The sequence below is a fragment of the Oryzias latipes genome, chromosome 22 (assembly GCF_002234675.1).
Source record: "Oryzias latipes chromosome 22, ASM223467v1".
In the NCBI taxonomy this organism is placed as follows: Eukaryota; Metazoa; Chordata; class Actinopteri; order Beloniformes; family Adrianichthyidae; genus Oryzias; species Oryzias latipes.
The window spans coordinates 13,927,816-13,954,022 of NC_019880.2; the positions used below are offsets into that span (position 1 = coordinate 13,927,816).

At 40.6% G+C, this 26,207-nt stretch overlaps 2 protein-coding genes across 6 annotated transcripts in view; both read right to left on the bottom strand.

Moving 5' to 3' along the window:
• Positions 1 to 22,255, bottom strand: part of LOC101168163 (regulator of G-protein signaling 6) — a 45,751-nt gene extending 23,496 nt beyond the window's left edge. The window contains exons 1-3 of one of the 4 annotated variants that reach the window (XM_011490432.3): positions 21,955 to 22,255; positions 21,489 to 21,567; positions 19,965 to 20,060 (exon numbers count right to left, since the gene is read on the bottom strand). In XM_011490432.3, coding sequence (XP_011488734.1) covers positions 19,965 to 20,048 — 84 coding nt within the window. In that variant the 5' untranslated portion in view covers positions 20,049 to 20,060; positions 21,489 to 21,567; positions 21,955 to 22,255. The remainder of the gene's footprint in view (positions 1 to 19,964; positions 20,061 to 21,488; positions 21,568 to 21,954) is intronic. The other 3 variants (XM_020713386.2, XM_020713387.2, XM_011490433.3) reach the window with 3 other exon arrangements.
• A 3,045-nt stretch (positions 22,256 to 25,300) lies between these two features.
• Positions 25,301 to 26,207, bottom strand: part of LOC101170559 (signal-induced proliferation-associated 1-like protein 1) — a 37,876-nt gene continuing 36,969 nt past the window's right edge. For both annotated transcript variants that reach the window (XM_023951460.1, XM_023951459.1), the window contains one exon: positions 25,301 to 26,200. In XM_023951460.1, the coding sequence (XP_023807228.1) occupies positions 26,057 to 26,200 (144 nt within the window). In that variant the 3' untranslated portion in view covers positions 25,301 to 26,056. The remainder of the gene's footprint in view (positions 26,201 to 26,207) is intronic.

Consider the following 26,207-nt stretch of genomic DNA (forward strand, 5'->3'; position numbering starts at 1 on the left):
CCATGACGCCAATCTCCCGTTCACCCTAAAGGTGATCTGTTGGGTTGAGATCTGGTGACTGTGGAGGCCATTTGAGTACAGTGAACTCACTGTCATGTTCAAGTCTCAGATGGTTCCAGATTTATGACATGGCGCCTGATCCTGCGGGAAGTAACCACCAGAAGATGGTACACTGTGGTCACAAAGGGATGGACATGGTCAGCAACAATACTCAGGTAGACTGTAGTGTTCCAACAATGCTCAGTTGGTTCTAAGGGTCCCAAAGTGTGCCAATAAAATATTCCCCCCACCATCACCAGCCTCAACTGTTGATACAAGGCAGGATGAATCTATGGTTTTATGTTGTTGATGCTACCATCTGAATGTCCCAGCAGAAATGGAGACTCATCAGACCAGACGTTTTTCCAATCTTCTATTGTCCAGTTTTGGTGAGCCTTGTAGCCCCAGTTACCTGTTCTTAGCTGACAGTAGTGGGACCCAGTGTGGTCTTTTGCTCCTGAAGCCCATCTGCCTCAAGGTTGTATATGTTGTGCGTTCAGAGATGTTCTTCTGCAGACCTTGATTGTAACCAGTGGTTCTTTGAGTTCCTGTTGCCTTTCTATCAGCCGGAACCAGTCTGACCATTTTGGCCTGACGTCTGGCATCAACAAGGCATTTCCACCCACAGAACTGCAGCTCATGGAATATTTTCTCTTTTTCTGACCATTGTCTGTAAACCCTAGAGATGGTTGTGCGTTAAAATCCCAGTAGATCAGCCGTTTCTTAAATACTCAGACCAGCCCGTCTTCTACCAACAACCATGCAGCATTTAAAAGTCACGTAAATCACCTTTTTTCCCCCATTCTGATGCTCAGTTTGAACTGCAGCAGATTGTCTTGACTGTATCTTAATGCCTTAATGCATTGAGTTGCTGCCATGTGATTGGCTGATTAGAAATTTGCTTGAACGAGCAGTTGGACAGGTGAGCCTGGTAAAGTGGCCAGCGAGTGAAGTTTTATTTCGTTTATAAAGAAGCATTTTGAATTACTTTCTGTACGAATTGTGCTATACAAATAAACTTGCCTTGCCTTTAGGATTTATAATCTCCTCTGTAATGTCCTGCTTGGAGAGGATTTTCCTTTGTTTTGACGACTCAAATAATTTCTCATATCTCTGAACTGGATGTCAACAGAAATTACAGTGTGAAAATACCTGCACATTATCACATCTTCTGATAGGTGACACAGAATCCAATCAGCTTGCAAGATTGAAGTCATAAATAACTTGGATTTGTTTTTTTTAGTTGGGGCATCAGATTTATATGAGATATTTAAATACATGACAGACAGCATCATTGTTATCAGTTCGAATGATTTGCATCAGAATGGAATTCCATCTGCAGCACAGCAGCACAGGCCAGAATTCACCCTTTATCTCAACTTTGTGATAAAGGCAACCGTGGATCCTGAGATGTCCATTATGGACCAAGTGGCTCCTTTTGAAAAACCAGAGCCACACTCTAGTTAAAGTGTTGATGTGGATGTTTGTCACTTGTTGAGGCCAGTTTAAAAAATTCCCTATGGAAACAAATGACTGTGAGAGCTTGCGTCAATTTAGATTTGCCATCTCCAAGGCAACACAAGCGCCATGATGGGCTGAGCAATTAAAAGTTTGGCTCCAGCCCTGGGCAGCATGCCAGCCTGACTAAATTACAGTTTTTCTTTACACAGAAGGGCTAATCTTGTTTTTAGTGCTTCTGTTTCAGGGGAAGAATGAGCAAGCTCCTTGAAAGCTTCTCAGTTTTAGAGGAAAATCAAAGGTTCTACACTTTCAAAAGTCTTGTGAACAATATGCAAATGTGTAAACTGCCATGCAAAGAAGAGACGAGTTTAAGCCCGCCCTCAGACCACAGTGTGACTCATCAGGTCACCTTTCTGTGGATGAGACTCAAGCAGAATAGGAAAAAAAAAATCCTCTCTGCTCTTGTAAATGTTTGTTGTTGGATACTCTACAGGTTGCTAAGGACATGAGTGCAGAGAAAACAGGAGGGGATATTTTAGAACGAGGGACTGTCAGAAAAGATGCTTGTCGGTGGATTCGCATCACTCTAGGTTGTTTCTATGATGAGTTTGACTCTGTCATGCATTGAAACCATTGTTGCTCAAAACTGAGCCTTGGTCAGAGCAGCAGCCGGCCACAAAAGGTCATTTCTGTGTGGGAGAGAACTGCATTACCTGAGGGTAATTCATTGTTAAAAAAAATAAAATAAAAAATAGAAGGATTTTGCACCAGCAATTCACTCGTATACTCTTGGAGTTCAAATTGTTTCAGCCTTTAATATTCACACTTCAGATTATCTGTATATCTGCAACACACTGTATCGGATTAGATCCTTATGTGACACAGTGTTTTCTATTATTACTTTTTGGCATTTCTAATAATGTTATATTAAAAACAAACTCTTAGGGAAAGTATTGGAATATTTGTGTAAACACAGTGATTGGCCTGAGTCTGTCCTTGTTTCTATGGCAACCACTCTCACCAATCAGGAGTGAGCTTGTTGGAAGTCCTCAAACCTAACACTTGAGAGAGGGAGAATCTGTCAATCAAACGTTTTGAATGCTTTTATCGAGGCCTCTGATTGGTCAGTTAATAACCTAAATAACTTACAGTAAAGACACATATCATGAAGAAAATTAAGATTAGCAAGAACATGTTTTAAAAAAAGGATCAGAGAAAGAATAGTTATTCTGAAAAATTGATGATAGCTGTTTATTTCTCTATAAAAGTGTATGGGATTTTGGTTTCTTAGAGCCAGTGGGTACATCCTGTTTGGAATGCCAGGTGGGAGGGGTCACTCATTCCAGTTTTCAAATACATTTAATGGGGAAGACGCAACAACTCAACAACTGATGATGGTCAAAAAATACAAAGTTGAACTGCCAGTGAGTACAGAGGAAAGTTAAATTAATGCTTTTTGAAGTCCTACTGCAATCCTCTTTTTATCTATTTTGGAAGCGTTCCCAGTGGTCTTTTGATTATAACTGTGCCATTTTTAGGCAAAATTAAATTTAAAAAAACGTGTCGTTTTCCAGGACCTAGTTTCTGCAGAGCAGCAGTAGTTCATCAGAAAGTTGTCTCTGAGTTGTTGACGGGACTGTTGTTGAGGGGGTAGCCTTCTCCCACTTCCCATCCATTTGTTTACATGCTCTCCCACTTACAGCCCCTCACAAGCCCAACCTAATATTACTGGTGCATTAAAAATGGTGAGCAATTCGGAGCTCTATCATGAAGGAATGAATGAATGAATGAATGAATGAATGTATGTATGAATGAATGAATGAATGAATGAATGAATGAATGAATGAATGAATGAATGAATGAATGAATGAATACAGAAATACACACACATTTCAAAGTTGACTGAGGTCCTTGCAGCCGTGACCTCGGCACACCTTGCTTAGCGTGCAGACATGAGATCCACAATATGGGTGTGTGTGACGGGTGGGTGTGTGGGTGGGTGTGTGGGTGTGTGTGTGTGTGTGTGGGGGTTATTGGTGACAAAAAAAAGTTGTATCTCAATGCGTATAATGTGTACAGACAAAAGAAAAAACGATACCATTTAAAACAGAAGCACATATGCAGAAAACGGGGCACAAGAACATGTTAAAAACACAGTTTTCACACGTTCTGACATCTTGATTGTAGTTCTTTCACCATGAGTTGCACAAAAAAAGTAAAATATAACACAAATTTCGTTGTTTTTTTTAATCATGGTTTGCCGTTTAGGAATTTTAGGTCTATAAAAATCTATTTTAGCCATAAATCTGATTTATATTTGAAAAAGGCACTGTCTGGAAAAGCCTCTTCAAAAGACAGAGGCAAGAATAATAACACCTCAAACTGATGATTCATCTGTAAATAAATGTTTTTGCCATTTTTAGCACTTCAACTTCTGATCTCTATCTCTATTAAGTAAGGAAATTGCTCTGCAGGAAATGAGTCCGAGGTGATAAATCCTCTGGACCATCTGTCCATCTTTGATGTCTGCTTCGTCCCCTGACATGCCGGTCCTGCCGGCCCCTTTCCTTGAGGTCTGCTGGTAATTGGGTTAGAGAGGGAGAGGAGAGAAGCATCGCTGGGCTCCAGTTTGCCTCATCTCTCAGCGGGCCCACATGCTGTATCTTGATGTTCTGGAGACCAGCTCTGTCTTTGCAGAGTCTGCTCATCTGTCAGAGGAAAAGGGAGAACCCTGAAGGTGCTGAAGGGAGGGGAGGGGGTGGTCGATGTCATATTTGAGAATTCAAAGATCCTCTCGCAGATATACAGAAGAAAGGTCTGCGACACACATTCAAATGTGACATTTTTCTCTGCTCTTTGATCCGTGTCCTTTGAAATGATGTGTGATGTTTGATTTTCCTCAAACGTCCACTCAAACGTCCTCCGAAACTTGAAAGATCTTCAAGTTGCCCGTCAATCATAGCACATGCCTGGCAGCTGAATCTGCATGTTTGTGTGAAGCAGCATGTTGCAGCCAGATGATGCATAACATCATAATCAGCTTAGCCTTTTTCAAACACGCTTTTCTAAATGTTATTTTGTCTCTCTTTTTATGTCATGATTCTTTAGCACCATCTGCTCTTAATTCCTCCTCCCCGGCGACAGACAGCAAGTTACAATCTGCTGCACATTTTTCCAAGGATTCAGTTTCTCTGCTCCTCTACGCTCGCAAGCAATCAATGCTAAGAGAGGCCCTTGACCTTTAAAGATGCATGGATTTTCTGTCATGGTGCTGGTGTGGACGAGGATTTTTACAGCTCTGCTGCATATCATTAAGCTCCATCCCTCCTCCCTTCCCCTCTGCTGTTGTACTACCGTCGCCCACACGCAGCTGTTACTGCAGAACCCATGCTCCCTGTACCTGTGCAGACTCATCTCACCAGTAGGATTTAGCAGAAAAAGGCAGATCTCTGATCTTTATGCACTTGCACACTACCAATTGCTATTAGGCAGCAGATGAGGCGCAGAATTTTTTTAAATGCATAACTTTAAGTCTAATAAGAAACTGGGGATATAACCCTGTTTTCACCAAATGATGGATTTTTAATGCAGCCAACAAAACCTTTCTTCCAACTTGCACTTAAAAGGTTATGAAATTTGAGCATCTGGGCCAGCGTGTGGAGGAAAAAAAATCTCATCTTGCTGTGCCACGGGGCATCAAACCGTGCCACACTCCTGTAATATGGTTTTCTGCACTGAGTCCCTGCAGGGAAGGCTCCTCTCCCTGACAGAGACCTGCAGACACGTCTGCCTCCGTTAACCCGCCTCCACCACACACACTTGTTTAATCTCTAACAACTCGCAGTGAAAATGGGAAAGATCTAAGGTGTCCAGGTTTGCAGGAGGGAAGTCTTAAAGCTCTGCTGCGAGGGCTGAATCGATGGATAGTATAGATATAATGCTACAGTGGATGTCTTCCATTGCATTAAATCTTTACTTACAGCTGATTGATTATTTACAGAGGGAATCGATCGGTTTTTAATGCATTGTCAGAAGATAACACAAATCTGGTGTTGTTTTACCTTAGGGGTGCAAGAAATCCACTATCACGTGCTGAAAGTACCTCAATGGTTATTTTTGTACCAGATATTAAGCAGCTTTTCCTTTAAAAAGTGTTCATCTATTTTGATTTAATATTGTTTGAGGGGATTTTTGAATAAATTGCTCTTGTCTCTTTTCTTCACAGCTGGATTGTATCTGAGTGTGACAGCAAGCTGTTATTTGAGCAACAAATTATGGCCTGCCCCCAAGTGGCTTATGGGACATCTGACTTGTCCTATTGTTTTCTGCACAATCAAATTCATGGAAGGCATTCATTTTTAGGTGGGAGATGATAAAAGCAATCATTACTATGAGAGAATTTACAAAAACCTTTCAATCAAAATGCATCATTACTGTACATCTGAGTAATTTCACTAGAAGGCCTCTGATTGGACTACATTTTGTCATTTTTCTTAAAGAAATGTTCTAATTTTACCTACATTTGTTTAACTATCAGAAGAAACACTTTCTCATCTGAAGCATTGATTTTCTTTTTTTCTCTGCCATTATTTTGTGCACTGTGGAAGCTCTGAATATTATAAAATGTAACATTTTTGCATTCATTTATTTCTTTATTTGTGTGTTTTTTTTTCCTTTTTTGTTTGCACATTTTTTTGGCTGTGATGGGAGGTCTCAAATTGTGTCATTTCCTTGGAGTGAATCATCTATTAATGAACTAATGACGTTTTATCAAGTGAGTTGATAAAAAGTTCCTAAGAAAGAGTTTTTTTCAGCTTTTCAGTTTCATTGATTATTTATTCTTTTGTTTTGTTTGATTAAAAAACTATAATAATATGCTCTTGAAGATTTTTTAGACCATTAGAAAACTATGAAATGCTTCAAATTGTAATCTGCTGCTTCTGAGTGAAACCAAACATCAACAAAAACCCTCGGTGTGAAATGATGGCTACAAGCATCGCTGACTTTTTACAGTTGGACACGTTTTTTAAATGGTTTTTGATTTTGGTGCAAACGAACTGCCGCGGGAAACTGCGACATGCTTCATTCTGAGCAAGAGGAGCGTATTAGGTTTTATCCTCATGCTGAGAACTTAAGTGAGAGATTTAGAGCTTAAATCTTTATGCTCGGGGAATGCCCTCACCACACATATATCTCTGCTGAAACTTTCAGCACATTATATTACACACTTCACTTCTGTTTGACAATACTTTAAACCTGTAAAGTCCTCTACACCAAAGAATTGACGGAAATATTTCTTTCGGAATTAAACTGTTTTTGAAATACTTTCATTAAACCCACAAAAAAAATTGTTGTTTTTTTTTAAAACAAAATATAGATAGTATTGATCTGTTGGGTGATTTGGGACGTTTGTTTAAGATGCAGCAATATTGACATGAATGTTCAGGAAAAAAGCATCTTATGACTCGTTTCCACTGAGCAGTATGGTCAAGTATTTTGAGCGTTTCCATTAAGCAGGACCAAACCCTACCATTTTTGGGACCCCGTTGGTTGTAGGTCCATAGAAGAATGGAAGGGACCGGTTAGGGCGGACCTACTGTTAGAACCCGTTGATTGGTTAAAGGTCATTACAACATAAGAAAACGCCAAGAACACGGCTTTATTCCTCTTCGCCGCCCGCAATATTCTCTCAAACAGCATTAAATGACTTGTAAATATGAAGTACCAAAAGTCAAGCAGAAAAAATGAGCTGCTGCTCCATGGTTGTTGTTGTTGTTGTTGTTAGCTTCACCCCTCATGCACCACGACGGTCCAACTTTGAGTTGAAACGCTCACCTGAATTGCCTGGACCATTATAAACTGGACCATACCAGAACGTACCACTCAGTTGAAATGAGGCTTTAACTACCCACTGTCTCAAATTTGATACACACATATTTTTATGAACATGGTTTAACTGTTTTAGAAAGAATTAACCATCAACAAATGCAGCATTCTTTCAATACAGCAAGTAGTCATTTAACAAAAAATAGTTATTCTCACCATTAAGTCTGAACTTTTCCTGCCAAAAGTATCTGAGATTTCACCATAGAAATATAAAAAATGTTCAGAGCAGAAAAAGCCTTTCTACTGCCCCTAGTGGAATGATGATGAACTACAGGGCAAGAAACACGGGCAAAAATTATTTTTTTTAACAAACCGTTGATCACACTAATGAGAAAGGGACCTCAGAAAAATGGATGTGTCAAACATGATATAAATGATTATTGTCAGAAGTCAGAGCTCTGTCTCCCCCTCTCTCCTGTCTCTCCTGAGTTGTAAACACACTGCATCTCCCAGCAAGCCCAGCGCACAGTTTCTGGATGCCACACACCTGACTTTCACTTGCAATCACTCACAGTTTACTTAAGGACAGTACTGAGCCTCACTCACTCACACGCAAAGTTTTGTTTGTGCCACTCTGCCTGCATCACTGAGCATTATATCCAGACCTGATCTTCTGATTTTCTGACCCTGTTTTGTCTCTGACTCTGTTTGCCTGCCACAAATCTTGCCTGGATCCTGACAACCCCTGTCTCTTCTCTGATGCTCCCATGGTCGTTATTGACCCCTGTCTGACCCTGATTTAGCTTAGTGGCCTTTTAGCTGAGCTAATAAACCTGCTGCATTTGGAACCAGCCATCTGTCTGCTTTGGGACAAATTTTGAGTTAAAAATTGTAGATTTTCCAAAATGGAAAGTTTAGCTTTGAGTTCCAAGAAAAGGAAAAAAAATAGGGTAACTCCAAAAGAAAAGTCTTTCAAAGCTGAAAAATAAGTTTTGTTTTGTGGTGAATTATGCATATGGATACTGTTCAGTCGAAACATAAGTACTGCCCATAACATCCTTATTTCTTTTTTAATTTTACTTTATTATCTTTCCAAGAAAAGAACACAAACCAGCACAGCACAGCAGATATCTAACTAGTTGAAGGTGCACACAAAATCTAGGTTAGAACATGTTGGGACATTTTCTTAAAGCAGTCACTAAATACTTGGGAATACTAAATACTTCCTCCTTTTCTCGAGGAAGGTGATCCAGATAAGGCTGCCACGTCTTGTAGGTAATGTCGGAGTCACCCTTTAACAGGGCACTGAGGCGTTCCATTGGAAAAACGTTAAAAGTCTCTTTGTAGCTCCTTAGGAACATTTTGCCAAAATCTGGAGATCAAATGACACTGCCAAACACAGTTATAGTAAGTTTTAACAGTGTTTTTACACTTTATACAGAGAGGTGAGCGTTGTAGTTAAATCCTATGTAAAACCTGCGGAGTATATTGAGTCTTGTAAATGTGTTTTTTTTTGCCGACACCAAAGCTATTGACCAAGTTTTGACATCAAGTTCAATCCCCAAATCTGCCTCAAAACGATACCTAGATTTCTCACTTGTGAGAGGATTCGATGCCAATAACTGTGCATAACAGAGAGAAAGGAATTTCTTCTTGGAGGTAGCATTTTCCTTAAATTTAAGAAAAAGACATTTCTACTGGATGAAGGATTGGTTGGTCACTTGGGAAAGAGAAGGAGGTCTGAACAAAGTGTCTCACCTAGGGAAACCCCAAAAATCTCTGTGTGATATTTTGAATTTGTCCAAAAGACAGATAATCACCTTTTTAGAATAAGTTGCAAACATGTTTTAAACCCTTATCATGCCATTTGTCAAATATCCTAGAATCCAAGCCCAGGGAGAATGCTTCATTTTTATTAAGGGGCTGAATAGCACTGAAAATGTTTTTAGAACCATTTGATTCCAAAATTCTTTTTTTTTAAATACTGCATCCTAACAAAACTTTACTACATTAGTTCTAGTTATTAAACTATATTTTCCAGTAGTGCATAAAGTTGGTCTGAATTGACTGAAACAGTCAGAAAAGTTTTTGTTTTTTGTGTTGGATGAACTCTGCAGAGTCTGTAGTGCCTTTTTTAACCTGTAAAACCCTTGCAGCCAATCAGAGTGAAGCTGAACCTCTTTGTTGACGGATGTCACACAAAAACCAACACCAGAGGACTGTTGCTTCATTCATCAACGTTCCGCTGCAATACTCAAGCCAGCCCGTGCTGGCTGTGGAAACTTAATCACACAGTCATGAATGTGGATTTTCTGATTCCTTCCAGATGCACCTTCTAAGCGTGGGAATAACCATGTTATCTTCTTGTGGTGATGCCACCCAAATGCACAATAATTACTGCCTCGGCCTCTCTGGGCACCACAAGATTGATTTTGATGATTATAACATGCTTAAAAGCTTCCGTACTCTCTTCCTACTTCCTTTTTCACTAATGAAGGCCAATTTCCAACTAAAGCAAATGCAGTGTTGTTGAATCAAAGCCTGGATGTATTGGAGTGTCTAAATGAATTAAGCTCATGCTGCCTGACACTTCTTAAGCTCCCAGATGCAAAGGGGGGGGGGGCGGTGGAGTTAATAATGGTTTGATGCTCGGCGCTTATGTGCACACAACAGTGTGCATAATACACAATAAACTTCAATGGAAACGGATCTGAGGTTAGATCGTGCCTTTAGAGCAGAAAAGCATTTTCCAGCCTTCAACAATCAAATCCCACACATCCTGAGCAGAGATGAGCATTTTCCGTTAGCAAGCTTCTTTTATTTTGCACTCAATTAAATTAAAACGGTAAGATCTTTATCACGGGTGGGATCTTTAGCAGCTATAACAGAACAAAAAAAAATAAAAAACAAGCGATTCCATGGTTTGATTCACTTTTAATAGGAATCGGTCCCAAAAAAAAGCTGAAAAAATACTATCCAACCTCTCCGACTAGTAATTTGAAATCCTCATGAGTAAGGAAATAACAGTGTCATTTATGACAAATCGCTTGTTTGGACCTTTATGACTCTGGCTGCGACTGAACCGCAAGGACGCTTGTCCAATTATTTTTTTAATTTTAGGGACACCGGTGACAGCGAGGTTAACAGAGAAATGCCAAGAGGCTGGGTTACTGAGTCAGAGAGGTCTGAAATGAACCGAACGAAGGGAAATGTGAAGCAGGGGACACCAGTCGTTCTGAGGGAAAGAAAGCAGACGGCCCGGTCTGTCCTCTAAGCCATGTTTAGTCACAACAGCCAGCTGGGGTGATTAACATTCAGGCCCCGGGTGACTAATTCCCGCTTCTGTTTGAACCCAGAGACAATAACAACTACGCCGCTCCGGTTACAGACACTCCTGAATCACCTGCATTTAACGGTGCAGAGACGCCACTCCGTACTTCTCTAAGTAGGTTCTTTATTTATCCGACATTTACTTTTCATATCACATAGGACAACTTCTATCAGTGGTTCAAATTTGGAAACTACTTACTGAGTATATACCATGGAAATGTTTTAAGATTCAATATATTGAGTTTACTCTAATCATTGACTGGTTTAACCATCAGAGGAGAAAAAGGTGTGATTACCAAAGTTTGAGAGGGGGTGATCTTGGCGAGCTCTGGTGTAAATATGGAGACGATACATTTCAAAAAGGAAAGGTAAAAAGATGCAAAGGCTCAGGTATGTTTCACTGTGGTTCCACATCCTGGAGCATCACACTTTCTGAACATGTCTAATGCTCCTTTAAAGATGTGACTCAATAGGACAAATGAAACATCTGCCCCGTCATTCTTATTGCTCAATAAACTATCAAATTTTCATCAGCCGAATGGAGGGAATTCTGACCCGTTCTGCGCCCACTGTGCCGCACATGTGACTTGGGTTGCCACTTTAGTAATAACCTGTGCTCATCAGCGGCAGTGCCTTGAATAGAGTTCCACTTTGTTATGAAACAAAGCAAAGCCAAAGGGACAGGAACGAAAATCATGAGTCAATGATTGAAAGGTCCTCATCTTTTTAACCTCTTGATGCCTGGATTTTTATCCACTATATGGAAAAAAAAATTGCAATTAAATAAATTCACTGATGTTTTTGCCTTTATGTAGATGCTAAATGAAGGTGATAGATGCATATTTGTCTCAATAGGCAACTGGAAGTGACCGGAGCTCAGTGATCTATTTTTCATGACTACTCTGTTAAGGCCTTTCTGAAAATCATTAGTATTTCCGGAAAGAAAGAAGGACTGCAAGCTCTGAGGTTTTTGAACGCCTCTTTGGAAAGAAAACCCTTTCAGGCTTTTAAAACATTCAGTGTGGTGAGATTTGAAGCCCTTTTTTCCCCTTTCAATGATTGTTGCAGTTTATGCGTCTCTGAACCACGACCTTTGCAAAAGTGGAAAAATACAGTAGGTGGTGCCAGTTAGTGTGGTTGTTGCTTTAAAAAACCTGAAGCTACTTTCACACCACCCTCGGCAAGGCACGTTTAAGCAACCACTTCCAATGAAACATCTATGTTAATGAGTGTATGTGTGTTTTGGGCTTCTGCATTCAAAACACTCAATGTCATGTTTACAAGTTTCTATGACCATTTTCAGGCTCCACGTACAGAAAGCACAGCCATTGAATGCAGGTTGAAAGTCAAACTTTGACCAATCAGGGGCTCGGATTTGGCAGTGACAAATGGGTAGTGTCCTTTTTAAATGATGTAAGTGCCAACTGTTTGAAAATTGATCATGAAGGAGAAATCAATATTTGTGGTTTGTGCCCGGCTAGAATTAAATGACCTAAAGTCTTTCATATATCAAAGTAGAGCTGTGAAAGAAAAAGCCTGGAGCAAGATTCCCGAGATTTGCACCACTTCAACATTTCACATTTGCCTCTTCCAGAAGCTAGTAAATAGTAACAAAAGAAAACGGAAAAAAAGCCCCTCCCTGCTTGTCCAGTGTGAACACCATGGGCTAAATCCGTGTTCAAGAACCTGCATTTAGCGTGTTTGTTAACACGTGTCACATGCCACCAAAGAACAGTCCACCCTACTTTTTATAGACTCAAATATAAAAAATTAAGTGACGTTTTTTATAACAATTGTAATGAAATACAAATAATTTCTTGTAAACGTCTCTGCGCTCAGCAACTACTGAATTTAAAAGGGCCTCAAACTTTAACCAATATTCATTTGTAACCAATATTCATTTGTCTCAAGATAAAAACCTGACTGCTTTTTTACTTTTCTGATGGTTACCTGACAACCCGGGATCTTTTTATCTTCCAGGATGGGTTCGCTTAAGAGTTTAAGCGAACCCATCCTGGAAGATCTCACCACCGTGAAAGCTTTTTGTTTTTCTTATGCTTTTTCTCCCCACTTCCCTTAACACAGTCCAGTTCTTTACTAATTCACTGCGTCAGCACCTCCGAAAAATTACATGAAGCCGGTGCACTCAGACCAGCCGCAGCATCACCTCGAGGGACGGAGAAGCTGCAAGTTTTACCAGTACGACGGTAAACCTGCCTGTCAGCATTCAGATTTTTTTTTTTTTTTTAACTTTTTCGTCACTGAACATCATTAAAACAAAAGGTTAGTTTAGGTAATATCTACACTGACAAAGGCTGTTACTTTCTTTTTTCTCCTCTGTGGGGGCCCAGCGTCCTGCAGAGATGCTGAAGTTATTCACAGCACAGCTGAAGGTGTTGGAGGCGAGCTCCATCCATTGTGGCATTCCAAGCAGGCTTTTCAGTCAGCATTAGAAGAAAGGCTTTGGAGGTTTTTAAGGGCGAGGAGAAGTGGGACACAGCAGTGCCAGCCATTCCCCCACATTAAGCTCTTTTCTATCACCACTCTCAGCATGCATACATCGTTTCACACTTTCCATTAAAAAGGAAAAAAAATAAGTTCTAAACCAGCTGGAGTAATAAATAGGCTACTTTACTGGGATTTTGCAAACATGTATTAACTGTGAGATGTTCAGAAAAGACTTCCCTCACTGCAAAAAAAAAAAAAGAAAAGCCTTTTCACTTCAGACACTGTCATCTCAAAGGATGAGAGAAATAATCCTGGCAACCAGCTTACAAGATGCCAAGTTATTATCCACCCACGGTTTGTTTTCTGTGGATTTGCAGGATTTTCATGTGTTGGTCATTCTGCTTAGCAGAAAAGAAAGAGACGGGCCATCACATTAAACAGGCAGTAGCTGGTTATGTAATGGATAGGGCTCCGCGCTCGCACTGTTGTTTTATCTTATTGACACAACCATGAAAGCAGCCCAACAACCCACACTTGCACTTAGCATCCAGGCTCCAGCTCATACCGGCGCCTCAGATAAAGAGTCCCATGGTGAAAGGGGAGATGCCGCTCAAGCGGTTGTATTCGATAACACTCGGGGTTGACTTGTCCATGCAGCCGCAGAGGTGACATCCAAAGAGCGGCTTTGGACACATGAACAGGGGCCCAAATAGAACTTAAAGACAAGCGTCTGGCATGGACAGCTTTATAGGAAGCAGCAGGGAGCTTCCTTCTGACCACAGCTCCTGTTAGGCCCCCCAAATCCAACCAGCTGTCTTACCTGTTCTGGTTGGTAAATCAGTGGTGCAGGAAGCTGCTATTTACAGTCTTATTCACTGCCAGTCAAGGGAAGCATCCTGCCCATCTGTCGTGAAATTCCTCCTTTTTTTACCCATATTTACATATCATACATCTGGGAGGATCAGAGGGAGCGCCCTCTGTGCTCTCTGAAGGCTCCTGTGATCTTAAACTGTCAGCTGAGGGAGGTAAACATCACACCAAGCTTCTTCCATCTGCAGGTGGTGGACATGCGCTAGTAAACAGTAAAAAAAGAAAAGAAGAAGCCCCTCCCTGCTTGTCTAGTGTGAACATGACATGTTTACGTAGCATGTGGAAGTGAAAAAGGTGTTTAAACCTGTTAGTCACCTCTCAGCTGATGCCCAAGGAGCAAACACCCAGTATCACATTTAATCACTTTAACAAACACAACTTTAATAGGCTAATGTAAAATGTTTTCTATTATAATTCCAATAAAATTGCATTTGTTTTATGCTACTTTTATGGTTGTCTCTTCAAATGTAGGGCATCCAAGAATAAAAATTCAGAGCGATCCTGGAAAAACCTCCACGCTCAAGTGGACAGACGCGAAAGTGAGAAGGATATAATGTCGAAGAGGAGCAGGTATTTTACTGAAGACAGAGAGTTGGAAATGGGTTTCAATTATTAATTAGCAGGAAGGAAAAAAGATGGAAAAATGCAGTGAAAGATGAGAAGCGGAATGATGGATGCAGTTATTGGAGGGAAAAGAAGACTGTCCTGAGGCTGCGGTTTCAGTTTGAATGTTATTACTGCTATTAGTCCCAAACAGCTGGGTGACCACTGTTTAAATTTGAATATAGGGTTTTTGGTCATATAAATATTGTGCACAGTATAAAAGAAACCTGTGCCACCCTGGAAACATCTGGCCTCAATTTATCTGAGCTGCAATACAGGTTTGTTCTACCAGGTGCTGCAATAAACCACTTTAGGGCTCTTTCTGTGCATGTCCCAAGTGTGGTCAGAAGCACAGGATGGGTCTGGAAGGGCATCTACAGTAAGATAGAACCCTTTGACTGTATATGAGAACTGGACTGAGGGACACCCCCTCCCCCCAAACAGGAAGACCCTGCTGGTTCCAAAAAGCCGAAATCCCACAGACATTTATTAAGAAATAAACAGTTATTGCTCAGTCATTCTATTTGCTAATCACAATTTCTTTTCTTAAAGTATTTTTTTGTAGTGCAAGTGTCACAAAACAGGCAGATGGCTGGTTTCAATTGCAGCAGGTTTATTAGCTCAGCTAAAAGTCCACAAAACTATCATGAGCATCAGAGAAACAATGAGAGTAGTCAGGATCCAGGCAAGATTCTGGGCAGGCAAACTGGGTCAGAGACAAAACAGGTTCAGGAAATCAGAAGATCAGGTCTGGATATAACACTCGGTAATGCAGGCGGACTGGCACAAACAATTCTTCGCACTGAGTGAGGCTCAGTGCAGTGTTTAAGTAAACTATGAGTGATTGCAAATGAAAGTCAGGTGTGTAGCATCCAGAAACTGTGCGCTGGGGTTGCTGGGAGATGAAGTGCATGTAGAACTCTGGAGACGGTTCCCACTGATGACCAGAGGGGGAGACAGAGTTCTGACTTCTAACAGTGAGTTATTCAAGTCATAAGGTGATCAATCAGATGCTTCAACAAAAGTATGTGGTCTAATATCAAACGTTGGAAACGTCTGGTAGACAGATTCCCCGGAGCCCGCTTTCAAGTGTTAGGTTTGGCTGAAACACGTGATTGAATCGCGGGGTGATTTACGTGGGTGATCCCGAAAGGGAATCATCAAAATAAAAAGTAGCCACACCATGGAGGAGTTTTAAGACTTGTTTAAAATCTACAAAGTAAATGTAACTTTTTCTGCCTTGATTAAAAATGCATGTATCCTTTCATCTGTCTGCCAAAGCCAACCTGGCTACTGTTATACAAAGGCAGAATACACCCTGAACGGGTCACCAGTCTGCTGCAGGGGCACTCACTAAGGGACAATTTAGAGATACCATTGAACCTATGAAGGATGTTTTTTGACGGTTGGAGGAAGACAGAGTGAAAATCCTCACATGCACGAGTAGGACATGCAAACTCCACCTAGAAAAGACCCAGCTGGGATTTGAACCAGAGCCTTCTTGCTGTGAGGAGAAAGCATTAACACTACACTGCATTACTATGGATTTATTTTTGCTTTTTGACACAGCTCTGCAAAATCTTTTTAAAATTACTCTAAATTGGCAGCGATAGACACAAAGTTTTATCTGGATAAAAGTAGTTTAGTCGTTGGTTTCTTCCAGCATCCTGAAGCTGAATGTAATCATGGTGGCTTGTCAACAGAACAATGAATCTCTCTGCAGTGACTGCTGCACAGCTATCACACTTCAGAAGAGGCTTTGACTGCATACATGAGACAAGAGGTGTCCTCTATTAATAGTTTTTGAGCTTCCCTTCACCAGAGCAGATACTGAACTTAATTGCATTTCCCAGCCAACCACAACAACCTGAGCAGAAAACAAGAAACACTGTTTGGAATCGGTCACATACACCACAGCAGCATGACTGTTTGTATATATACGTCCATTTTTTATTTGTTATTTTTGGGGCAATAAAACGTCCTGCAGTTATTGCCTTGTTTTGCTTTACTCTTCTCTCTCATGGGAGGACACAGACGATTGTACTGCTGTTCTTCCACTAAAGATTTATCCTCTTCTTCTCCCCACCAATACACTTCTCCTATGGCTAAAAACATCACATTCACTTCAAATCTATAACTGTTAGATAATGTGCAGATTTTGAAGTAAAAGATATTTTAATGTCTACATAAATAAAATAGCTGCAAATCATAGAAGCATTAACCAGCTGCAAGAAGATGCTTCCAGCTGAGGTGGGCTCATGCCTTTGGGATGAGGTGTTTTCCCAGGCGACAGAGCATATTGAAAGCCATCTGCCTCTCTGCGAGCAGCGCCTTAACGCCACACAAGGCTGCCCATCCACGTCGCCCATCCACGCCATCCACAGGCCGTGAGCGCTCAGCTCACACCGACCTCCTTACAGCCAAAAGCAGGCATGCTTAAGATAATTGAAGGTTTCTCTTATTTTTATTTTTTTTATAGAAAGCAAGCATCGGAATTAGACCAAACACAACTGTTTTGCTGTATCTCTGAGCGTGCCGTTCACAGGACACTCTCTGCTGCACATCAAAAATCCAATTTACAAAACAGAAAGGGCAGAAAGTCCTGACACCATCAGAATAATCTGTCTGCTGTCACTGTGGATGACTGGAACAAAAAATGACGAATATTCCCCCGGGCAGCTCTCTGACAAGCAAAACCTAGCCTCTTAAATGCACTGCCTCCAGGCATGTGCTTCGTTATGTAATGAAGCTGCACTGTGAAATCCATAAAGATGCCAAGTGTAACATCCAGCTACAGTATGTTCTCTGATGTAGATTCTTGAAATGCATGAATGTACAATTGTGCATGAAGAACAAATCTGTTGCAACGCAGCAGGGGCGCGCATACACACAAATGATTCTGACAGCCGCAGAGGGGGTCACAAAAGAAAAAGGGGAAAAGGATGAGGTGCTCCGGCATGGGCAGCTTTGTCATAAAAGAAAAAATAAACGTTATTTGAACTAAACAACTGTTTGTTACTCTCAAATCCACATCCAAATATCAAGCACACTTTCAACAAACTGACTTTACAATATTATTTATTATTATATTTGTCTTTGTGTTTTTTATTAAGTTATTTATATCTGTAGTCAAGTGAAATGTCCATTGTTGCTGCAGGAATTTGCCTCAGCATTAGCAGCTTATTCATAGTTTAAAGTCATGGTCTTTTTGGTGTTTTTAACATGTTCTTGTGGCCTTTTCTGATGATGGAGGACATTTCTAAAGGAAATTAAACTCAAAATTTGATGTCTGAGTATTTCTTTATTCAAATCATGTTGAAGTAGGGCTGCACGGTGGCGCAGTGGTTAGCGCTCTTGCCTCACAGCAAGAAGGCCCCCGGTTCAAGTCCCGGCTGGGGGACCTGAAAAACTACATCAATGGGGGACCTTTCTGTGTGGAGTTTGCATGTTCTCCCGTGGGTGGGTTTTCTCCGGGATCTCCGGTTTCCTCCCACCGTCCAAAAACATGCTACATAGGTTGATTGGCAACTCTAAATTGTCCATAGGTGTGAGTGTGAGAGTGAATGGATGTGTGATTGAGGATATTCCACCCTGCGACAGACTGGCGACCAGTCCAGGGTATCCCTTGCCTACGCCCAAGTGGCCGGAATAGGCTCCAGCAACCCGTGACCCCGAAAGGGAATAAACGGTTAAGAAGATGAATGAAATGAAAAAAAAAAATGAAAATCATGTTGAATCCAGAGCTGACTAAAAAAGCCATTTGAAAAAAAGTGTATTTGTTGCATAGACAATACGTCGGGTGGGCCACAAGCTCCCCGTTTCAGGCTCTCCACAATGGGAAGGGGAAGGATGGCGGGGTTCACTCCACGCCGATTGTCCCACCCAAAACTTAGAGACCACTGCCGCTACGCAGACACTGTCCCAGAAAATGACCGATTTTTTATAATTAATCAGCATGATAATAATTAAAAGACCACTGGGAACGCTTTAAAATGGATCAAACTATGATGGGAGTGGGCGTTCAACAATGATGTCACTAAGCAGGCATGGATGGTTGGAGGGTTTGACAAAAAACTGACAATGTAAGCAGGAAAGAATATTTTTCATCTAAAGTACCCAAATGAAAAAAAGTGTTTGGAGCGATGTATTTAAAAAGCTTCAGATAAATACTTTAAATCGATGCAAAGGGTCTTTAGTCAATAATAAAAACTTAGGTTTTACTTCAGCACAATGCTTTTTTCCCCCTTTTTAGCCACTCAGGCATCCATCCTTGCTCAAAGGTCAGTCACAATGAACCACAGCTCACTTGACGCTCTGATTCACTCTGCTTGACTGAGTCGTAAACCAGGGTTGTGATGCAAGAACAAGTGTTCCGGTTGGTCCTTCTTTTCATTCATCACTCAGTCGGACTTCAGGAAAACTTAGAGGACTTGGGGCTTAATTTGTAATTATCTTGGCTGATATCTGAGACGAGTGAAGCCACACCCTAAGAGGTTTTCCCAAGTAACTCTCCGTAAATTATGTTGCTTCATTTCCTGCCCACCACTGATATGTGACACTTGAGCAAAAAGGAACAACGGCTGCAGCATCATCAAGATTTCAAACAAACAGAAGGGGGCTTTCCGTTTTTTCCAGGGTGGCTGCACTCGAGTTACCGATGGAGAGTGTCAAGAAATCCCAGCAGCTATCAACGTGTTCTAAATGTAATAGCTAACCAATGGCCTTGCAGACTTCATTTTGCATCCTGACAATTGTATTTACCTGGCTTTGTGGATGGACAGCTATTAGCAGTATTTGGAACAGAGGCTGTCACCTGCTCAGTTGGTTCACTGATCAAAACACAGTGAAAGCAGAGGATCCTGTTGGGAACGTCTGTTTAAAAAAGAAGATTTATTGAGTGGAAATTGTTGCAGCCGAGGAATAAAATCCAATTTTTGGAAAAGGAAATAAATATTCGAAGATTCTGCCACCCCATTTAAGAAAAGCACTCTGGAAATCAGGCTAAAAAATGACAAACCCTCCAATCCAAGTTGGTTTTTACAAAAATGAGATACCAAAGGGGATGCAGTAATTACCCTTGACACCAAAAGGACGTCTCCCCACACTGAGGCAACTAAGAGCTCTTGATTAAATGTAGGTCTGTCTGATGACTGACATGCAGGGAGTTCTGAAGAAATATAACCAGGCAGATCCAAGGTTTATTTTCTTAGATGTTTAAAAGAAAGCGTTTCTGACACATGACAGTGAAACCAGTGAGTGGTAGATGCACACTGAAACAGACCGCTGCACCATCAGGAGCCCGTGCACGGGTCATTGCTCCTCTTCTGCACATCACACTGCGTCGCAGACAACGGACAACCACAATAAACATCCAAATCAAGCCTTGCCTTTCTGTAGACAATCATGTTGGGGGAGTCCTCCTCTGGATCCATCGTGCCGACCCCACCCTGGTCTTTGGAGCCCTCTGCCATTTTCACTGAGGCCTGTCAGAAGAACAGAGGATGAGGAAAGCTCTGCAGGACACAGAAAACAAAGCTCCTCGATGTCCCTCAAGATTAAAGATTCCACACTGCCAAAAACTGGCGCCATTGGTCGATTTTATTTAAATAAGCAAATAAAATCTGCAAATAGGGCAAGAAAAATGTTCTTACCAAGAATTATATTAAAAAAAAAACAATTCTAGTCACTAAGATGTGCCTTCTCAAAATAAAATTATTTTGCTACTAAAAAACTTTCTTATAAGATAGTTTTCTTGTAAGACAAAAAAGAAAACACATTTTCCTTAAAACAAGTCTTTTCTACTTTCTTAAGACTCAGTTTTTGCAGAAGTGCACTTTCAAGACCTGCTGCTTTCTCCGTTCAAAAGCATCTGCAATCAAAACAGCTTGTTTTCTCAAATAAGTTGGACTGTAAAGATCTTGTAACTTTGGAAGCATAAAAAAAAGACTGGGCGGTAGAGTAGAATCGGACCTATTTGAGCTCATCTGATATAAATTATAGAAGAACAAATGCAGACAAATGTGTCGGCACAGAATAATCAGTAATTATGTATAACCCCTACAAACCCTCAGCTGTCGTGCTGCTGATGACTCATCTTTCCTCAGATGAAAACACTCCTCTAATATAATGAGTTAACTCTCACATAGGTGGTAATGCTAGTTTAAATGCCTGCAGAGCTTTTCATAGTTACGCCTTAAAACTCACAATATGGTGTTTGCTGTATTTTATTTATTTTTTTGTTCTGAACCTGCCTGTAATTTCCTGAGCTGGGTGCTTTGGGAGTCACTGTTAGGGGGATTTACTCACAACCACTCAACATTCCCAGACACTTCTAGGAAGTCAGTGACAGAAATAATTCTGCTAATCTCAGGTTTTATTTTATTTTTTTATCAGCTACCCTTTGCAATTCACAAGCTTTGCCACTCTGCCAGGTTTTATCAAAACCTGATTATTGATTCTTGGATCCAGAGACAAATAAAGGCGCCAACAAGACTAAGTGACCCTCCAGTGTTGGAAAAAGAGGCAGGATGATGATATAAAGCCTTCAACCTCTCACTTCTTAAGTCCTTCTGATTCTTGCAGTGATTTAAAAGAGATTTAGGGCATTTAGTTACATAACTTATGAGATGCTCAGTGAGAAAAAAAGTATAATAAAAGCACAAAGGTTTAGTGCCATCCTTGGAAAACTGGTAAATACGTGGGAGCATATAGTTTAGTGAGCATATAGTTTAGTGAATGAGTAACCCTCTATCCTTCCCTTCCCCTTGTTATTGCCACCAGAAGTGCAGACAGCAGCACTCCCCATTGGCTAACAGGTCTGTGCTCTCTTAAGAGTCCAGGCACATTAGACAGCCCATATTTGTATTCACATCAGAGGCCAAACACAAAGCCAACACGTATGGATTTCATACCTGTTCAAGCAACTGTGCGAAGAGGTGCAACGAGAGCAAGGGTTTTTAGAGACACAACTTCCTCTAAAGAAATCAAAATCTGCACAAATAAAAAGCCCACAGGGTCCAGGATGAAGAAGCAATGAAGACACAAGGTGAAGCGGAGAGTTCCCCGTCTCACGGAGCAGTGTGTTTGTGTGTGCACCTCAAATACACACACAGCAAACACCAATTCATGAAGGGGGCAAACAGAAAGAGGGACTTTGCACACGTATGCAGTAAATGGCACAAACTGAAAGGACACACAAACACACAACATGCGAGCGGTGCCCCACATCCATGCCGAACCCACACTGCAATGGAGATTCCCAAATCCCTGTTTGCTCCCCAGCATTGCAGCCCCACATCTTTGACTGTCACTGAAGCATTTGTTACCTGAAGAACCAAAATAACAGCCGGTCCACTCTGCCGCCCCCCCCCAACCCACCTTAGCAACAAACAGCAGGCAGCTTCATGGTGTAATTGGCAGAGGGAAGTGAAGAAGAAGGGAAAAAAAAGCAGCAAAAGATAAATAGAGGGAGGGGGAAGCTGGCAGGACACTGCAGTACTCCTTCAGTCCTCCTCTTCTCCTCCTCCTCTCTTCACCAGTCCTGCATTGCCCTGGCAGCTGAGGAGATCCTCACTTGCGCACACCTCTCTCATCCCTCCTCTTCCCCTGCCTGCATGCGCTCCAGACTGAGCGGCGAAGAGTGAGGGGAGAAAGAAAGGGGGCGAAAGAGGCTGTGCAACAGAGAAAGGCAGATCAAGTTGAAAAAAAAAGGGGGAGGGATGAAGGAATTAGAGAGAATAGAAAGAGGGAGGAGAAAGACAGGCGGCGGCGGGGAGGGGAGGGGTGCGAGCGCCAGAGAGCTGTTGATGCACAGCAGAGGAGAAAGGAGGACAGGGGGGATGCACGTTGCAGCAGCGCCCACTGATGCTGAAAGTAATAAACTCTTCAATGAGCTAACATTTCAATGGTGATATAAAAACACACATTTATGATTTTATGTACTTTTTCCAATTTTCATGCAACTGAGATGACCCAAATACTATTTTTTCCACAAAATTATTTCAGAGATTCTGTTCTTTAAGTTAACAAATGCGCACTTCAGTTTTAATCTGGAAACTCATTCTAGCTTAAATGGCAACCTAAACCATCAGCCTTTTTTTCCTTCTTCTTTTTCGTAAATTAATTCCCACAAGCCCTGGAGGAGGAGACGCCAAAAATACACAGTACTGGCAATTTGTGAAAGCTTGCATGCCGAGTAACAGCACACACAGGAGTACAGATGTCTGCATAAGAACAACGTTGATTCTCATTGTTTTTCGTTTTTTTGTTTCCTATCAGTTTCCTTAGCAGGAATCCTGGGAGGAGTGATGAAACCCTGGCGTCATGCCTTTTTTTCTTCTTTTTTAAACATTTGTCATGCTTCCAGGGCTCAGAAAAGAAAAGATCCCCCATTGGGGGTTTAATCAAGCCTGACACAAAGAAAAATCAAATCTCTTGTGATTAACTGCAGTTCTGTCGTCTTTTATTTCTTGAGGGAAAAAAAAGATCAAATTATCAAGAAGAGGCAGCAGCAGCTCTGTGTAAATTTGGTAACCAAGGGAAACTAGGGTTGAACACCGGCTTGTGTGACAGGTCTCACCTTCTGCTGCCATGTCTACACATTTACATGAGCCACTTCGTCCATGTGGCGCCCATAAAAAGCACAATGCTTAGGGGACTCGTCTGACATGCAAGGGTAGGGCGGCGGAGCTATAATAATTTGTGTTCATACTAAATCAATCTACACAAACACCCACACTGCCAAAAAAGTTACACTAATGACCACATGAAGACAAATCCAGTCCAAATGTTGAGTTATATCTTATGAATAATAATTAGATTCAGTGCAAAAGATTAAAAGGCGTCTTAGGTACGAACATACAGTATGTCAAAAAATAAAAGTTCTGATTAAATTTCTGACAAAAAATTGCATACACCTAAAAAATGGCCATATACTTAATGAAATACAATCTCCTTTGTACATAAAATGTCCTAAATCTAACATCACACAACGTTTCCACTTTTGTTCCTTATTTTTACACAACTGTTAAATAATACTCTATTTTTTTTTCTTTTTGTGCAGCAAAAAAATTTAAAGGCAGCATTTCCAACAAAATAACTCAGAAGTTTATTTTTGTAGAAAACAGCTTTTCTTGAAAATCCATTAAAAAAAAAACACTTTTATGCTTTAATCCTATTATAAGCCTTTTTGTTAAAAGGAACACAAACACACCATCCAGCATTTTTTTTTCCTGTTCACAGAAAAATACATTAAAATGTTTGAGAAGTGAGAATACATCCAGGAAAACTTGTTTATAGTGTTGCAGCTCTAACAAATGACAAATATACTTTTTACCATTTCACTTGAATTTTTATCATTTAGGTGTCTTAAAGGAAAATTGTTCTGGTCAAATATAAGTTTAAAAATCCCACTCAGAGGAAAATTCTGTTTTGTTTTGTTTTTATACTGTGGTGTGTTTATCTGACGGAGGGCAAATATTAGGAAAAATAAACTCAAAATTGCATTTCTGAGTATTTCTTTATTAAAATCATTAAGAATCAGGAGAAGATAAAATGCAGTTTGAAAACGTTTTGCATGTAGAAGCTACAATCGGCCAGCCACAAGCCTCCTGCTCTGCTCCATTCTGATGCATCCACTTATAGATAAATACCATGTATGTTTTTGTTTTGCCTGTCCGAGCTGGGATGTGGCTAAAACTGTACAAGAAGATGATCGGAGTGGGACGTTAATGGTGCCCTTGGAAAATAGGTTGACCTTAAAAGTAAAAAAAAAAAGCAAACATGTACTAGACTTGCCATCTTTAATTATTTTTAAACACAATAATTCCTTAAAGTGTCCAATTATACAAGCGCACTTAAATGTATTTATATTCACACAATTTTACCCCAATCGCTAAAGAAGCGCAAAAGAACACAGAAAGCGAGTTAATCACCTCGAAGACGCTGCAACAAAAAACTATTTCGCCAGAGTCATTCAATAAAATATCTTTAATAGATATTAACATATTTTACACATCACAGCTCAGTGGAAACAGATGACATGCGTTTACACAGTTCATAATAAAGGGCAAAAGGGCAAATCTGCTGTTTTAGGGACCTGGGACTGATTTTTTTTTTTTGTTTAAAGAGTCCGGCTCAAACCATTGCCCCCCCCCCAACCCCCCCCCCCCCCCCACACACACACCTTTCTTGACATTTTTCTCTGCTTGCCAGTAAAACAAAATATATAAAAAATGACAGTAAAAAAAAACCACGATTTAAGGTGCAAATTTTGATGATTAGTAAATTCTTCCTATTTACATCTGCACAGTGTCTTCAGGTATGAAAATGAAAAAAAAGGATCATTTGATTATCATATGGACCATTTTTATGTGGGATTTTCAAAGTAAAACTGAGGGAAATGAAGGAGTTTCAGGAATTATACCGTATCTCACTACATCATACACTAGACCGTACCGCTTTAATTTAATCTGACAACTACAATTCAGATTGAGGCAATTGTGCATGCTGAGGAATTAATTACATCTTGTCAACACTAGGTGGCACTGTTTATCCATTCACTGCAGCAAGCAAGGCATTTTTGTTTAAGGTACAAAGAAAAAAACGCATAAAGGCTCACAGAGTGTTCATTAATATTTTTGTTTTTCTTATTAGCTTTTGAAATATAGGATAAACTTTGTTTAATATAGGAAAACAGCGCCGACAAGTAGATGAATTTACCTGCATGTGGCCTTTTTTTTTTTACCTTTTGTCATTAATCCTCCTCAGATTATTATTTCCTGAGAGGGAAAGAGAAAAATAGTTGTTTAAATCAAATATTTAAAATAATCTTTATTATATTTGTATACTTTATGGCACTCACTATGATTTTATACGATATATGTTCTGTTCTCATCTTTCAACCGTTCAAACTCTTGCATAATTCTTTTTGACACAGGACGTCTGTGTCCTTCCACTCAAAAGGGACATCTTATCCTAGCTCGTTTTTCCTTTAGGTTACTAATACAAAAATAAGACATTTTTATTCACTGAAATTGAAAAAATTAAATAATGCCTTAACACCAAAGAATGTAATTGAATAAAGTATCAGCTGCTTCACACTGTTTTCCAACTCCTGAAAAGCACATTTTAATTTGACTGAAAGGATCTTGATTAGAGATGAGAAGCTAACAAGGACAGTGTTGCTTCTCCTGACATGCAGGGGGCATCAGGGGTCCGATCTGACCCAGAGCGGTACAGGTTTAATGGGAGTGCATGCAGATTAATCTGGCACACAATTAAAAGCTCTTTTCTTCCCTTTTTTGCATTTCATGGTGACTGTTTCACAGCAAAACAAAGTTAGAATGGAAATTAATCGACGTTGGGACTGGTTTGTACAAACCCAAGGACAACTGTGTCAGTAAGATCAGCACTGAAGTTGAAACGAGCTTGAGCAGTGGTTAAACTCCCAAAGCAGAAGAGGGGACGACACCTCTGTGCGTCAGTTCATATCAATCGTGTTGAAGACCCACTCTGTGAACTTCTTCAGCTTAGCTGAGGCGCTGTACGACTCCTCCAGGAGGCGCTGGTTGTCTTCCCTCAAACTCTGGATCTGAGCCTGTAAGGAGGCCTTGGCATCCTTTTCCTGATGG